This window comes from Furipterus horrens, unplaced genomic scaffold (assembly GCF_987537825.1).
Source record: "Furipterus horrens unplaced genomic scaffold, mFurHor1.1.pri manual_scaffold_5, whole genome shotgun sequence".
NCBI lineage: Eukaryota > Metazoa > Chordata > Mammalia > Chiroptera > Furipteridae > Furipterus > Furipterus horrens.
In genome coordinates, this window is record NW_028327175.1 from 127,347,579 (window position 1) to 127,364,630 (window position 17,052).

The window sequence follows — 17,052 nt, forward strand, 5'->3', positions numbered from 1 at the left end:
TCAGACATCATAATTTTGTTTGTAAATAATTCATATGGATTTCTAAAAGAAAGGACTAAAAAATAATGCTACTACTATGTTAAAAATAACCAACAATTTCTTCATATTATTAAATATTCAGTTCAAAGTTCCAGTTGTCTCATAAATGTCAATTTTGCTTTTTACAGTTTATTTGTTTAAATTGGGATCCACATTATATAACATGTGATTGGCTGTTATGTCTTTTAAGTCTCTCTTAATCTATGACTCCCTCCACCGGACTTTTTTTTTTTTTTAAGATTTTATTTATTTTTGGAGAGAGGGGAAGGGAGAGAGAAAGAGGGAGAGAAACATCAATATGTGGCTGCCTCTCACATGCCTGCAATCAGGGACCTGGCCTGAAACACAGGCATGTGCCCTGACTGGGAATTGAACTGGTGACCTTTTGGTTTGCAGGCTGGCGCTTAGTCCCCTTAACCACCCTAGCCAGGACTTCACCTGACATTTTATTTTTTTCTTGCAATGTAGATATAAGAAAAGCTCTGGTTTGGTCCAGCTAATAATAGAAGAGGGAGTGATGCAGTGAGGAGGCCAGCACTTTGCACACTGACCAGCGACCGGCTTTGGTAGGCGCACTGGGCTGACCACTGCTGTGTGTCTCTGGCTAGCAGAGCACAGGCTGAGGAGCAAGTGGCTTTGCCAGCAACATCATCCCTGAACAGCAATGAGAATCTGGCTCTGACTGCCACTTACAACAAATGTTAGAGACAGAGGAATAGGTTCAAAGACACCACAGAGAGTCAGTCTGTGAAATCCAGACTGTGGGGAACGCAACAAGATAAATAACCCAGTTCTTCTACAAATAAGCTGTGAGATAAGGAAAATGAGGCAACCTCTAAATTAAAAGACTTGGGTTACAATTGCAACGTGTGAACTGTAACGATCCTGATTCAAAAAGGTAAACCAACAAAAAAGTATGACATTTATGAGGGTGAACTCAACTAAACAAGTTGATGATATTGAGGAATTATTGCTAATTTTTTTCAGGTGAAATAATGGTATTGTGGTTCTGTTTTTTTAAGTCTGTCCCTTTTACAGATGCATCCTGAGCTCTGGCAGATGGAAGAACGGGGGTGCGGGCTGTGCGGCAGCACCGGTGGAGTGTGAGTCCTGCTTGCTGGAGCTGGGTGGTGGGTCCACATGTGAGCACTGAAGTGCAGAATTGACCTCTAACTCTTTCATTCCACAGCAGATGTTTCCACTGTTTTTTTTAAAAAAAAAATCAAAACCTCTATTTTTTTCATGTAAATGGGCTTTTTGAGAGAATTTTAAGCACAGTAAATTCTCTTTTAAAAATTTATTGATTTTTAGAGAGAGAAGGAGGAGAGAGAGAGAGGGAGAAGGAGAGACGGTGGTGGTGGTGAGAGAGATATCGTTTTGTTGTTCTACTTATTTATGCATTCATTGGTGGCTTCTTGTATGTGCCCTGACCAGGAATCAAACCTGCAACTTTGGCATATCGAGACAATGCTCCAACCAACTGAGCTACCCGTCTAGGACTCCATTGCTTATTTTTTGATAGTATGCACCAAAATTGGAAACCATCTTCTATTATTTACTTGCTTGCTTATAGCTGCCTCCTACTTCAGAACCAAAGTGCAATGAGGGCAGCTGTCATATCTGTCTTGAGGGAGAAAGAACTTCAGAGGCTGAAAGCCCAGGCCCGGGAGCCAGCCTCACTGAATTCAAATTCTGGTCTGTCACTGATAGCTGGTGAGCTTGGGGAAGTTACTTCACCTTTCTAAGCCTCACATACCTCACCTGCAACACAGAGGTAATGACAGCACCCAGCCAGAGGACTGAGGTGAGAGTTGGATGTCAAGCATATTGAGGTACTCAGCAGATGTTGGCTGCCAGTGCTCAGTGCTCTCTCCTCAGAGCCTGAGACACGGGAGACAGACACTCAGTAAATATTTGTTAATATTATAAATTATATGTGATAGGGCATCGCAGAGATAAGCATGAGGATTAACACCTGATTCCCCCAGGAATGGGGTGGGGTGTAGAGCAGGTCAGGGAAGGGTTCTTGGTGGTGGTGAGGCCTGGCTGAGACTTTCAGGATGAGTGAGAGGTGGCTGAGCCTGGGGAGTGGGAAGGAAAAAGGGCACACCAGACAGGGAGCACAGCATGGGCAAAGGCCTGGAGGGAAGAAATAGCTTTGGGCAGACACTGTGGAGTCTGCATCCTGTATGGGTTCAGGGCTGTGGCCACAGGAGAGGAACAGAGTGGGGCAAACCAGCTAAAGCTGGACACTGCTCTGGAGGGACAGACCCCGCCTTAGAGGAGCTGGGACACAGTGTTCCCAACACAATCTCAGATATCTACAGTACAAGAGCAGGAGGCTAGCCAGGGTGTGGCCGGATCCCCTCCTGCCTGGGGCTACGCTCCTGGTCTCCCTGTACCTACTTGCCAACTATTTGCTTGTGATAATGCTCTTTACTCAGAGGGGCTGTTCCTAGTACTAGCCACCTCCAGCTCCAGAAACAGATGTTTTCCTCCCAAACCTTTCCTGGGATGGGAGCCAGGCAGGCAGACAGAGACTAGCAGCCTCCAGAGGAAACCAAGACACACAGAATCCTGGCAAAAAGCAGCATAACAACGGTGGTACTATGTGGTAGGGGTCAGGGCGGCCTTCCCAGGGAAGAAACTAGCTAGTCAATCTCTGTATTGTAGCAGCAGTATAATAATAACAGTAATAATAATGATGATAATGATTATCTATGCCTAGGTGTTGGTTTCTAAATGCCATTCTCCAATAAAAGGAACCAGGGGTCCTAAGAGCAGTGGCTGATTCTGGGCTCAGGGCACCGTATAATGCCAGAAAGTGAGGGGAACTCAAAAATAAATAAATAAATATACAAATGAATGGGGACATGCCAAAGGGACTGGAAAAGCTTCTGTGGCCAAAAAAGGGTGTCTGTAAAAAACTAGTAAGTACACTAATGGTAAGTCACCTCCCAGGGTGATCTGATCATAAATTCCTAGCTGGGCAGGTCATGGTGGGTAGTCACGCCCCAGGCCTGTAACTTCTTTAGTGAAAGGTTTATCTTTGCCTTAAGCCAACTCTGTCCATTTTTATTGTGCACCCAGGTTAACACACCTGTGAGATGCCAGAGTCTTCCTCCTCTTCAGACCCCTCAGAGGCTAACCGCCCTCAAGGGAGCACAAAATCTTGTTAACTGTCCTGTACCTTACTTCTTATCACCTTCCTATAATTGTCCTCATGTTTGCCTCTTAATTCCAAATGTATAAAAGAGACTGCAAACTGTCACTCTATGGAGCATCTGAGATCTTGCTTCCTGACTTGTGGTCAGTTTGGCTCAAATAAACTCATAAAAATTCTCTTCAGGTTTGGACACTCCCAGCGGCCAAAGCTGGATGGATCAGAGAATAAATAATGGCTATTGGGTTACAATCCAAATACGCACCAGTCCACAATGGTAGAAATAAATGATCCAGGAGGTGCACAAATGGGGCACAGACAAACCTGCCTTACAGAAGGGTTCTGAACAGTACTTGCCCCTCTCTCCCTTGTCCCCCACCCCTAGAGTGTGGGCTGAACCTGGTGACTTAGCTCACAATACAGACCACAGGAAGAGGATGTGGTGACTTTGCAGTGGAGAAGCCTTGCATACAGCATGCGCCTCCACCGAGCGCGGAAGGTCAGCAGGCGGGGCATGCCACCACCGTGTATGATGAGGTGAGGAGGGCACCTGACTTCTGTGCTCTTCTTTCCCAAACCATCTTATCTGTGTACACCCAAACGGAGCACTTTCTGTGTAATACCTGGCCAGTGCTGTGAAACTGTCACAGTCCTCCAAAACAAGGAAGTCTGAAACACTGTCACAGCCCAGAGGAGGTTAGGGAGACATGCTAACTAAACACAGTGCGATCTCCTGGATGGAATCAGGAACAGAAAAGGTCACCAGGAAAAACCAATGGCATCTGAATGCAGTGTTGCCTTTAGTTAATAGTAATGTGCCGATGTTGGTTTCTTAGTTGTGACAAATTACATGGTGATGCAAGATGGTAACAACAGATGAAATTGGGTCAGGAGGATAAGGGAACAACTCTATTACTATCTTTGCAACTTTTTCTGTGAGTCTAAAATGATTCTAAAATATAAAGTTTATTTTTAAAGGGTTCATATACTTCTTACCAGGTACCTCCAGGAAATGTGACCTAAGACACCAAGGCACAGAAACTTGCAGTGCCGACAGCTGGGAACTTCCCAAGCCAGGATGTGAACTGGAGGCCAGGGGCACCTCTCACCTGTAGCTGCAGGGCTCCGCCCCAAACAGGCAGGCCAGGATCAGCTGCTCGCCTGGGTAGCCCATCTTCACCAGCTCCTGGGCTGGCACCTGCGAGAAGATGTTGGTGGCTTGCAGGGTGTACCACTCTGTCACGGCCTGGGTGGCACTGGTGAAGTTTCGGAAGGTGCACATGGTCCCATTGAGGCAGCACTGTGGAGACCAAGAGGGGTTCCTGTGGGTGTGGGGGCTGCTGGCAGGGCCCCAGTCACTGCCCCAAGTGCAAGGGCTGAGAGTGCTCAGCCAGCTGTCTCCCCTGGTTGCACCCTGGGGCTGGGCAAGTGGGGACCCGTGTTTATACTCAGGCACACATGTGCTCAGGGGCTGCCCCTCATACACAGCTGCACAGTCACAAGGACCACAATGTACACTTAAGCATGAGTAAATACATGTACACACATGTATGCACATATATACCCATATACAGAGAAAGACATCTACTTTCTGATATCCCCAGTCACATGATATCATGGCCACAACTATGCATACACATATCCTTACCCACAAGCCATATGCTTAAATTCACACACGTGGCACCACACTCATGCTTGTGTGAGCACACATGCACACAGACATACTCCGATCCTCCGACTCCCTGACTCCTTTCGAGCCCCCTCCCAAAACTTCCAGAGGAAGCTGCCTGGAGACCATGTAAACAACCACAAAGGACTCCAGACCGTGCCTCGCCCTCTGCTGGGAAGGACCTGGGCCTTCTCAATCTGAGCCCACTGAGGGATGCAGGGACCTCCACCTCGCTGCAGCTGGCCCACCACGAAGTCATCGCACAGACAGAACCAGCTTGGCTCTGGGACTCCAGTCTTGGCCTCTCTGCCTCTATCCGTGCTCATCTCATAGTGCGCCTTCCTTCTCAATCCAGGAGGCCAGAGAAGCCTCTCCTTCCCAGGGCCAGCCTGGAGCGCTCTCTCAGGTCTGTTGCTGGAGACCTCCTTGTCTCCCCTCAGGGAGACGATAATAACACTTAACACTCACTCTGGCCCAGATGCAGTTCTCAAGGCTTTAATTTATCATCCCACTCAATTTAAACAGCAGCCCTACCCCACCAGCACGAAGAAACAAGGCCCAGAGAGATTAATAAGGTGTGACAGCAGCAGACCCTCGCCCCGTTATGCATGGGTACACGTGTGTGTGTGCACACAAGGGCTTTCCCCGAGAGCTGATGCAGCCACCAGGGACAGGCCTGCTTTACCTTCAGGCACGAGAGGTGCCTCCCAGGGCAGTGCAGTTATGCCCCAGCACTAACTATACTGCATAGCTGTGCTTTTTCACCTGCCCCATGTTTAATGCCCCTGTCTTTTGACAATAAGACTTAATTAGTCCTTCAGGGAACTGCCCCTTCTCCCTCACTCAATCCGTGTGGTCTGACAGAGGCCAACATCACCCCCAGCTCCAGAGCACATGACCCCAGGACTGGCCAACCACAAGAGCCCATCCTTCAGCCCTCAGTGATTGGCTGAGGGGTGAGCATGTGACCTAATGATCAGGCCTAGGACTTTTGCTGTGGTCACTGAAAAAGAGGAACTTGCTGGGGACAGTGCTAAGCTGGTGGGGTGTGTGTCTGGAATTGTGAAGGTCCTTCACTCCAGAGAGTGAAGTCAACTGAGAGAAAAGTAAAGATAATAAATACATTATAGAACTGTACACTTGAAACCTCTATAACTTTATTAACCAATGTAACACCAATAAATTCAACTTAAAAAGCTGAACCAGGACAGAGTGAAATAGTCCTGATGACAGCATCTGCACACTTGGGTCCAACCATACCTGAATCCAATGTACCCATGGACTACTTCTTAGTATGCAAGTCAATAAATTCCCTGTTTTGCTTAAGCTAGTTTGAGCTGAGTTACTTGCATCCAAAAGTGTCTTGACTAATATACCAACTATTCCTATTTTGAAAATAGCCTGGCAAATATACAAAATAGGCACTGGCTTTCAGCCTGCGTTTCTCCCAGCAAGACCCAGATTATTAAAGGAAAGAGACTCCATCAGCCTCACTGGATAGGGTCCATTGATTGATAAGTGCCTGGGGCCCACTCACCAGTCTCATGGCTACTTTGCACTCCTGGGCATTGCAGGTCCTTCCTGGCGCTGGGCTGCTCTTTGCTGAGTCATTGTGACTGCTCGCAAAGAGGTCGAGGACCACTGGGTGGTGAGGATTCCGCTCATCAATAAGGACCAGGGGTGTGTGGTTCCAGATGGTGAGGTTCAAGGCCCTGGAGGCGTTGGCATGGATGGGCTCTGAAGCCACGATCCTTTCTAGAACTGCTTCCATCAGTTGATCCAAGTCCTTCAGCAAATGCCTGACTTTAGAATACCTGGGTTGGGGAAAGTACTGGTAAGGGGCACAAAGGCAGCCGAGACACTGCAACTGTAGCCTGGGATCCCCTCCAACTTCAGCACAGCTGCTAACATGTGTGAGAAAAACAGCCTGCCTAAGCACCCACCTTGCTATCCACCCACCCATGTCTCCACGCATCGACCGACCCACCCATTCACTCTCTCTTTCATTAAGAATTTAATGAGCACCTACTATGTGCCAGACACTGTGATGGCATGGAGGATAAATTCACATTCTAGTGAGGAGGATGGTTATTGACAGTTTACCATGTGCCAGGTGCTATGTGCCTCCTATGTCTCATTTAGTTCGATCTCTTCCAGAATTCTCTGATCATCTGCCCATACAGATAAGGAAACTGAGGCTGAGGGAGTTGCTGTGACACCCTGAGCTCACAGAGCTGAGCCTGGAACCTGGAAGTGGGGGTTTCAATGGGCATGTTGTTTGTGCATAGGGTGGAGAGGAAGGGGCTCTGCCATCGTCCTCCCAAGAGGGATAGGAAACATAAGGAAGAGGGGCAGGTCTGTGACTCTGAGGTCCTAATTTTCCAGCAGTGATTTTGGGAATGAGAGCCAGTTTCAGGAGGAAGAAGGTGGATGGGACTGTGGGGCTGGGCTCCACTATCCGCTCTCAGCTCCTGGAGGCTCCCGTATTGGAACTGGTGCCCTAAGCCCCATACCCTAGTCACTCAATACCCAATTGATTCAAGACCCTACCCCAGAGTGTGGTCACCAGTGTATATCAATTCTGGCTAGAGGACTTCCTGCAGAAGACAGCATTAAACTCCAAGTTCTGGTATACAAAGGTGTACAGCAGCCTCAGACACTGACACTGACTGTTCCCTGGCCATTAAACTGGCCAGTTGTGTGCACATGGAAAGAAGAGGATTGGGAAGCTGGTGGGCTGTGGTGGTGAGGGCCGCTACTGTAGCGACAGGTCCACAGCTGCTGTTGAGCTTGGTGGGTCATTGCATGGGCTCTGGGCTCAAATTCTGACCTTCCACTCAGTGTCTGTGTGGCCCTGGGCAAGTAAACCCCTCTGAGGCTCTGTTTTCTTACCTACAAAATCAGGATTAAAATATTTACCCTAGAGGGCTATTGGGAGGATTCAATGAGGTGATGTTTATAAAGCACTCGAAACAAAGTGGTGTTTCACCTTGACTGTTAAGAATTCTATTATGTAGCTGCAAGGACCCACCCAAAAAGGCAAGAGACCTATTACTATTATTAGGGAAGGGAGAAATGGAAAGCTGGAAGGAAGGGGGGAAAAAGAAAAGGCAGTGGGCTGAAGCCCGCCTTGCACTCCAGGGACCACCTACTGGAAGGGGCTGGCATTGCAGATGGTGACAGCGGGGAAGTTCATGGTCTTGAAGCCGATGGAAAGGGAGACGCTGACCTCCCAGCTCAGGTAGGCCCTGATGAAGACGCCCCACTGCCAGAAGACGATGGAGGCGAAGAGCAGGGTGATTATGAACCACATGGCCTTCTTCTTGGGCCCCTCACAGATGATGCGCTTGGGGCCATGGGTGTTGGTGTTGTCACAGTACCACACCAGCAGCTCCTTGTATGTGTAGCCAGGGCCCTTCTGCAGCCGATGCAGGCACTTCAGCAGATATTTCTTCACCTGCATCATGGCACCTGCAGAGAGACACGGGAATGCCATGTCAGATATGACACCAATCTCTCATCCAAGGATGTCCCATTTGTGGCCAGAGCATCCATAAGAGACAGGCAGACCAGGCTGCACATGGCAGTCATCCTTCTCTCCCTCCCTCCTTTTTGTCACCTATCATCACCCATCCATCCAACCAAAAAGCATTTATTGAGTGCCTACTGTATGCTAGCTGCTGAATTAATCCCTCTGAACTCAATAATTAGCAAAATGAACATGGTTTCTGCCCTCTGGGAATTTTCAGCCTAGTGGACAAGTTACTTAAACTCTCCACTCCTCAGGTTCTCTATCGGTAAAATGGGGATAATGGTACCTAATTTATAGGACTGCTGAGAGGATGAAATTAGGTAATGCATAAAAAGTGCTCAATAGTGTTTAGCACAAACTGAGTGCTCGATATGTTAGCTGCCATCATTACAAACTGTTAGTGAGTGGGACAGATATTAACCAGATAATCCATCAAAAATGCATCATTACAAAATGTGATCAGGATAGGGACCCTGTGCTGTAAGTTCCCAGAGACAGTGCTGGTGGCAGTTAAGAATGAGGACTCTGGGGCTGTAATGCCTGGCTTTGATTTCAGCTCTGCCACTCTTTGGCTGTGACTGAGAAAATTGCTTGCCCAGTGCCTCAGTTTCCTCATCTGTAAAATGGGGATAATAATAGCCTCTACCTCACAGGGTTGTTATGAAGACAGTGTGGATTAATGCCTGGCTCCTAAGCATCAGCTGCTGTTATTACAACCTCTTCCCACATCCCAGCCTAAAAGTCCCTAGAGAAGCTCGGAGTTAGCAGCAGGGTTAACGGGGCGAAGAAGAGTGGCGTGGGGGACACTCAGAGCAAAAGCTCTGAGTGGGAGGGAGACTAGAAAGGGAACAGGGCCATGTGGGCCATGTTAAGGATTTGGGTTTCAATCCCAAGAGAACTGAACATTGGGAGGGTGATGCTGTCCAAAGTGCTTTCTGAAAACAGCCTTCCATCTGCTCTGTGGACACACACGGGAATATGTTCAGCAGTCCAGGAGCAGAGTGCTAGGTGTGGCTCATTGAGGAATGTCTAACCTTTTTGACTGTTTCCCATCTGCATGAGGAGACAGGGTTCTTATGAAGATGAACCAAGATACTGAGAGCTGGGCACATGATGGCCTCTCAAGAATGCCTGTTCCTCTTCTCCCCAGGTACAGAGCAGGAACCTGTGGCAGGAGCACCCCTACTCCATCCCTAGAGCCCCAGTTGGCCACATAAAGCTGTCCCAGTGCCCTGGCTGAAATGACCCATGCTCTCTCCAAGAGCCTCTGACTTTCTGGGGGTACTGTGGTAGACAGTGGTGTGCCTGCTTCCCAGCATCCTCTTCCCCCTTGCTCTGATGTTTCCTCAGGTGAACTGCCCCTCCCCCAGTTGCAGTTGGTATGAGTTGCCAGGTTGACCTCCACCCCATTTTGGACAACTGGGACTCAATTCTGTTACTTTATGCTGGAATAACTGCAGAAGAGACTCCCTTTTAGCTAAGTGGAGAGACTGCCTGAGAATAAAGCCAACCCAGAGAAGCCACAAGATGGAGAGAGAGATTTCTGACATCTTTTAGACAACTGGATCCAGTCATTCCTGAAGCCATTTATTCCTGAACTCATCAGATATGGGAACCAATACATTTCCTTTCTTACTTTCCCTGATCCAAATTGGGTGTCTGTCATTTGCAAATTTTAAAAAAAGTCTATTTTATTGATTATGTTGTTAGAGTAGTTCCAATTGTTTTCCCCTTTGCTCCCCTCTGCCCGGTACACCCCTTCCCTCCAGCAATCCCACCCCCCTTAGTTCATGTCCATGGGTTGCGCATATAAGTTCTTTGGCTTCCTCTTTCCTGTATTATTCTTAACTTTCCCCTGTCTATTTTGTACCAGTCGATTATGCTTCTTAATTCTCATACCACCTCCCCATTTCTCCCCCTCCCCCCTCCCAGCTGACAACCCTCCAAATGATCCCCATACCTATGATTCTGTTCCTACTCTGGTTTGGTTAGTTGGATTTTGTTTTTATTTTTTAGATTCAGGTGTTGATAGTTGTGAGTTTGTTGTCATTTTAGTGTTCATAGTTTTGCTTTTCTTTTTCTTAAGTAAATCCCTTTGACATTTCACATAATAATGGCTTCGTGATTATGAGCTCCTTTAGCTTTGCCTTGTCTGGGAAGCACTTCATTTGCCCTTCCATTCCAAATGATAGCCTTGCTGGATAGAGTTATCTTGGTTGCAGGTTGCCTTTCATCACATTGAATACTGCTTGCCAGTCCCTTCCTGCCTGCAAAGTATCCTCTGAGAAATCAGCTGCTAGTCCTATAGGCACCCCCCTGTAGGCAACTCTCTGCCTCTCTTGCTGCCCCCAGGACTCTGTCTTTATCTTTCACTTTTGGCATCTCAGTCATGATGCATCCTGGAGTGGTCCCCTCCGGGCCCAGCTTGCCGGGACCCTCCGTCCTTCCCAGACCAGGATGCCATCTCCTTTGTAAAATTTGGGAAGTTTTCCTCATTTTTTTTCAATTCTTGCTTCCTCATTCTGCACTGGTTGACTGTTTTTTTCTTCCTTATGTTCCAAATCATTGATTTGAACCCCAGTTTCCTTCCCTTCACCATTGGTTTTGTGTGGATTTTCCTTCGTTTCACTTAGCATAGCCTTCACTTCTTCTCTTATGTGTTTGCCATACTCAAGCATCTCTGTCAAGCCTGTGAGCATCTTAATCACCAGTGTTTTGAATTCTGCATCCGTTAGGTTGTCTATCCCCTCATCTGTGGGGTTGGCTGTCTCCTTGTTGCTTAGTTCTCCCGCTGGAACCTTGATTCTTTCCCCCTTTTGGGCCATACTTCTCTTTCTCCTCATTCTGACAGGCTGTGTTTGTTTGCCTCCACGTCCCAGGTAGAGCTGTCGCTCCTGTTACATTGTAAGAAGTGGAGCCTTAGGGATTCGTCAGTACAGGGCGATCTGTTTCACCACATTGTGGTGCTGTATGTGAGGGAAGGGTCCAAAAGGGAACAACGCCACCTGCCCAGCACTCTCCCCTCCTCCATGCACCTCTCCCACCTCCGCACTGGACTGGTGCCCCTTTAGCTGCCGCCTGGACTGGTGTCCCTCCAGCTGCCGCCCCGACTGTTGTTCCCAGAATGGGTGGGTCTGTGGACGTTCTAGGACCATTGGGGTCCTTTAAACAAGCGGACTCTGCTGAGAGACTGGTAGTTTCTGCCTCTGACCCAACCCCCACTGCTTTGCACAATCAGAAGCAATGAGGCTTGATTTTCCCCAGAGCTGCTAGGTCCGATGAGTTGGGAACGCTCCCCAGGTGTCCCTCCTGACTTTAAAACGTGTGACTGCTCTTTCTTCTAGCCTGACACTGCCGCTGCTGCTGTCCCCACACCGCATCCTCTCCGCCCTGGCTCTGCCCCTCCTACCTGTCTGGATGAGTATTTCTTCTTTATATCTTTGTTTGCTGGACTTCCATGCAGCTTGATTTTCTGGAACTTCCGGTTGTCTCTAGTTTTGAGGTAGCTGTATTTCTTCTTAGTTGTGGAGGGAGACGCAGTGTGTCTGTCTAGGCCTCCATCTTGGCCGGCTCATTTGCAAATATTAGAATCTCAATGAAAAAGAATCCACCTTGTTCTACCCAGTTTCATAGTTGCTTTTGTCAGCAGCTTTTTACCCCTCTGAGATCAGAAGCCCTCTGAGGGTAGCAGTGTCCCCAGCAAGCCCAGCACAGGACCTGGAATGCCACAAAGTAGCCACTTGAATAATGTCAGAGATTTTAAATTTGCCCAAGCATGTTCACTCCTGACCTCCTTTTCTGACCCAGCAACACCTGTCACCTTCTTAGTCAGTTTGCTAAAGGCTTTCTCCTCTCATACCAGTGCTTCTGCTTGCTGATGGCGATGGAGCTCCGTGTGCCTAGCCAGGCCATCATGACTACGAGACAACCATTCACAGACTAACCCAACCCTCACCTTTCCCCAGAGGGCCCATTTTCTGCTCTGGAATCGTCGTCGTCGTCGTCGGCGGCAGCCGTCCGTCTCGAGAGACGATGGTGTAGCTTCTTAAGAGTCTATCTGCACTGCCGAGAATGGCTGTGCAGTCCGACTCGGGAGTGACACGGTATCTGTCTCCTCCCGTGTTGAATCGACATCTTGCGATGACGCTGGAGTGTCCTCTCCAGTGAAGCTGAAGCTACAGAGCCTGGGCAGGGTGATATGGAGGGTCTGCTGTTGCCCATGCAGCAGACCCCCCCTCTCTTCGCAGCTGAAGGATCCAAGGGAAAGACGGAGTCAATACAGCTTGGCTTCAGGTGCGCCGCAGGAGTTGCCGGTGTTGACTACAACGTCAAACCGCCTTGGGGACTCCGGCTCCGGATTTTCTGTCGGGGTTTACTCCCTTAGCCTTTCCCCTGAAGAGGTATGCCACAAGGCAGCGGAGGTTTTTTGGAATCAGAGTTTTCCTTCTCTGATGTGCCCTGACTGGAAGATTGAACCAGCGACACTTAGCTCGCAGGCCGACGCTCAATCCACTGAGCCAAACCAGCCAGGGCTGCTCTGGAATAATATAATAATAATAATAATAATAATAATAATAATAAATAATATAGCAACAACAACAACTACTACAGGCACTGCAAAGTGCTTCTGATGTTATTTCATTCTTACACATTGTTATCCACAGCTATAAACCTGGAAAGAACTGGGGGCTTTGGTTGTCTTCTGTAGTCCAGAACCCCAAAGCCTGGACTTGCACATTAGGCCCCAATAAATAGTTGTGGAGGAAATAGACAAAGGGCTTCTCTGATGTCTACTTTCTCCATTTTCATATGATCATTGTGCTTCAGTCAAAGTGAACCTCTGCTGATTCCAAACAGTTCCTTAACACCTTTAAAACCCACTAATCTCCCAGCTGAACAATGAGGCTTCAGACTCAGAGCCTTATAAGGCAACAGTATCTAGTTAAGAGTAACATTCTGTTTCTGTACATTTATTTGTAAGTGGGATCTTCTATTTATGTCAAGAGATACTGGTTTGGGCTCTGGTCCACTAGTTCAGTTGGTTAGTTTCATCCCAATTCGCCAAGGTTATGGGTTCTATTCTCTGTCAGGGCACATACAAGAATCAACCAATGAATGTGTAAATGGTGGAACAACAAGTTGATATTTCTCTCAAATCAGTGAGTAAAAAATTAAAAAAAAAAAGAGATACTGGCTTTTACAAAAGTATGTTGCTGCTGGCTTATCTCCTAACTATAGGCCCCTGGGAAATCAGCCAAGTAAGAATCAGTAAATGCTACTAACAATTTTATGTCAGATTTCATCCCCAAGGTAATAAGTGGTCTGTGTCTGGAATGTATACACAGGTTGTGTAGAAAGGTTATGCTTACAGTTTAAACCAACCCAAAGAAGTGGAGTGGAGGTGGAGCCCCTAACCTGGGTGCAGTGAGAGTGGATGCTGTCATGCCTTGGGGTGTCACAGATACTGCCTACATCTTGGCCCCCTTCTCGTCGCAAGTTCAAAAACAATAAATGTTGTGTGCACAATTTTTGTTTTTTTCTAAGAGAAAATGTCCTCTCACTTTCAGAGATAAATGTTCCCTGAGGTTTGACTCAGTCTCCTGGTGAACAGGTAATTGGGAGCCTAGTGGGTGTCACTACTTATTTTGACCAAAGACACGTAAATGTTATTCATAAGGTCAACTCTTCTGAGCCTTTTGAACGAGAGGTTGCAGATGGGTGACCCAGGATCTGTATTGGGTTTGCAAAGTTTTTTCTTTCTTCCTTAGCAGTATTATTTATTTATTTTTATTTATTTAATTAAATTAAATTCTTTTAGAGAGAGAGGGAGAGAGAAAAAAAATCATCAATGTGAGAGAGAAACATCGATCAGTTGCCTTTTTTACACTCCCTGACTGTGGGGGACTGAATCCATAACCCAGACATGTGCCCTGACAACAAATTGATCTGGTGACCTTTCACTTTGTGGGACAATGCCCAACCAACTAAGCCACACTGGTTAGGACTCCTTAGCCCAGTATTTAAAAAATTTTTTTTTCCTTTTTAAAATAACAGCTTCATCAAGATATAGTTCACATATCATATAACTCATTCATTTAAAGTGTAGAATTCAATAAATATACAGTAGTCCCTTGCTATATTGTGGTTCACTTATCACAGGATTTTTAAAAACATTATGTTTAATTATTTATCGCGGATTTTTCGCTGTATCGCGGGATTTTGCAGTACTGTATACATATGTTGTTAAAGTTACGTAGGTTTAAGAGTGTAGAATAACTGTAAGGTTCCTATGTCGCAGGGTGGGGACTGGAACATAATACCCGCAAGAAGTGAGGGAATACTGTATATAAAGTGTAGAATTCAGTGGATTTTAGTATATCTACAGAGTTGTTCAGCCATCACCACAATAAATTTTAAAACATTTTTATCGCCCTCCAAAATAAACTGTACCCAACAGCAGTCACTCCTCATCCCTCCTCCACCCTCCCTCACCCCAAGCAACCACTAATCTATTTTCTGTCTCTATAGATTTCCCTATTCGGGACATTCCATATAAACAAAACCATATATTATCTGGTCCTTTGTGACTGTTTTTTTCCCTCACTTAGTATGTTTTCAAGGTTCATCCATATTGTAGCATGTATCACTATTTCATTCCTTTTATTGTAAAATATTCAATATTATGGGTGTCAACTTTTATTTGTCCATTCATCAATTAATGGATATTTGGCTGTTATGAATAATGCTACTGTAAACATATGTGTACAAGTTTTGGTGTGGACATGTTCTCATTTCTTTCGGGTATATATCTAGGAATAGATATACTCACTGGATCATATGGCCATTGTATGTTTAACCTTCTGAAGAACTGACAGACTGTATTCCATAGTGGCTGCACTATTTTATATTCCCACTAGCTGTTATGAGAGTTCCAATTTCTCTCTCCACATCTTCTTCCAACCTTTCTATTATACATTAAAAAAAATGGGATGGTGACTTATTCTGGTTTTGATTTATACTTCCTGATGACTAATATTGTTGATATCTTTTTGTATGCTATTGGCCAATATAGTCATTATATGGCCAATAAATCTTTGGAGAAATATGTATTCATTCTTGCTCACATTTTAATTGGCTTATTTGTCTTTTTATTACTAAGTTCTAAGAGTTATTTACATGTTCCATGTAAGTTCCTTATCAGATATAGGATTTATAAAAATGTTTATCTTGTGGGTTATATTTTTACTTTCTTGATGGTGTCCTTTGAAGCCCAAAACTTTTTAATTTTGATAATACCAAATTTGTCTATATTTCTTTTGCTGCTTGTGCTTTGGTATATCACATCCCAGAATCCATTGCCTAATCCAAGGTCATAAAGACTTATTCCTATTATTTATTTTAAGAGTTTTATAATTTTAGCTCTTATATTTAGGTCTTTGATCCAGTTTGAATTGAAAATCTGTGCAATGTTGGAGTAAGCAAAGACCTATTTAATATAGGTCACTAAAAAGAAAAAAAGCTATAAAATATACTTAATTAAAGTTAAAATCTTATCTTCAAAAGACACTGTTAAAAAAAATGAAAGAGCGAACCAATGGGAGAAAATACTTGCAATAATATGTCTGACAAAGAATTTGTATGCAGAATATATAACGAGTTCTTAGAAAATAAGAAGACAAAGGCACAACAAAAAACGGGCAAAGATTTGAAAAGACACTTCATAAAAGATAATGTAAAAATCACCCACAAGCACGTTGGAAGATGTTAACCTCATTAGTCATTGGGGAAATGCAAATCAAAGCTAAAGTGAGATACCAACACCCATCCACTAGGTCTGATGGCACTCAGTGTTTTTGAGGATGTGGAGCAATCAGGATTCTCCTACATGACTGACTGGAATGCAAAATGGTAGTCACTTTGGAAATCAGTTTGGCAGTTTCTTATCAAGTTAAAAAGATACTTATTGTATGACTTAGCAATTCCACTTTTATTTATCCAAGAGAACTGCAAATATGCTCAAAGACTTTTACATATATATTTATAGCAGCCTTATGCATTAATAACCCCAAACTAAAAACAAGCCAAATGTCCAATGAGTGAGTAAATAAACAAATTGGGGCATATGCATACAACAGGAAACTCTTTAACAATGAAAAGGAACTGACTATTGATACATACGACAACATGGATGCCTATTTAAAATTTACTGCTGAGTAAAAGAAGCTAGACACAAAAAGTACATATATATGATTCCATTTATATGAAATCCTAGAAAAGAAATATTAATCTATAGTGACAGAAGACAGATCTGGGAGTCTCTGCACCTGGAGTGAAAGTGGACTGACTAGAAAGATACATAAGGGAACCTTTTGGGGATGATGAAAATATTCAGCATCTTGAGTGAGATAGTGTTTAATTGGGTGCACATATTTGTAAAAACCTATCAAACACTATACTCAAAATGGACGTATTTTATTGTATGTAAATTATATCTAAATCAAGTTTTAACAAAACACTTAAATCCACTGCCATTTCAAAACTGAGATTTCACATTTTAAAAAGTTGAGATTTTCTTCATTTTTTTGAAAAATCTGAATGATCCTACAACTGTCCCCAATGGCAATGTTCTGCTAGAACTGAATTGCACTC

The 17,052-nt window shown here is 45.2% G+C and overlaps 1 protein-coding gene across 8 annotated transcripts in view; it reads right to left on the bottom strand.

Annotated features, from left to right (window-relative positions):
- The window catches only part of SCNN1B (sodium channel epithelial 1 subunit beta), a 69,730-nt gene that overhangs the window by 21,734 nt on the left and 30,944 nt on the right, over window positions 1-17,052 (bottom strand). For all 8 annotated transcript variants that reach the window (XM_090277763.1, XM_090277762.1, XM_090277760.1 and 5 more), the window contains 3 exons: window positions 8,024-8,342; window positions 6,409-6,685; window positions 4,312-4,502 (listed from right to left, as the gene is read on the bottom strand). In XM_090277763.1, the coding sequence (XP_090133889.1) occupies window positions 4,312-4,502; window positions 6,409-6,685; window positions 8,024-8,342 (787 nt within the window). The remainder of the gene's footprint in view (window positions 1-4,311; window positions 4,503-6,408; window positions 6,686-8,023; window positions 8,343-17,052) is intronic.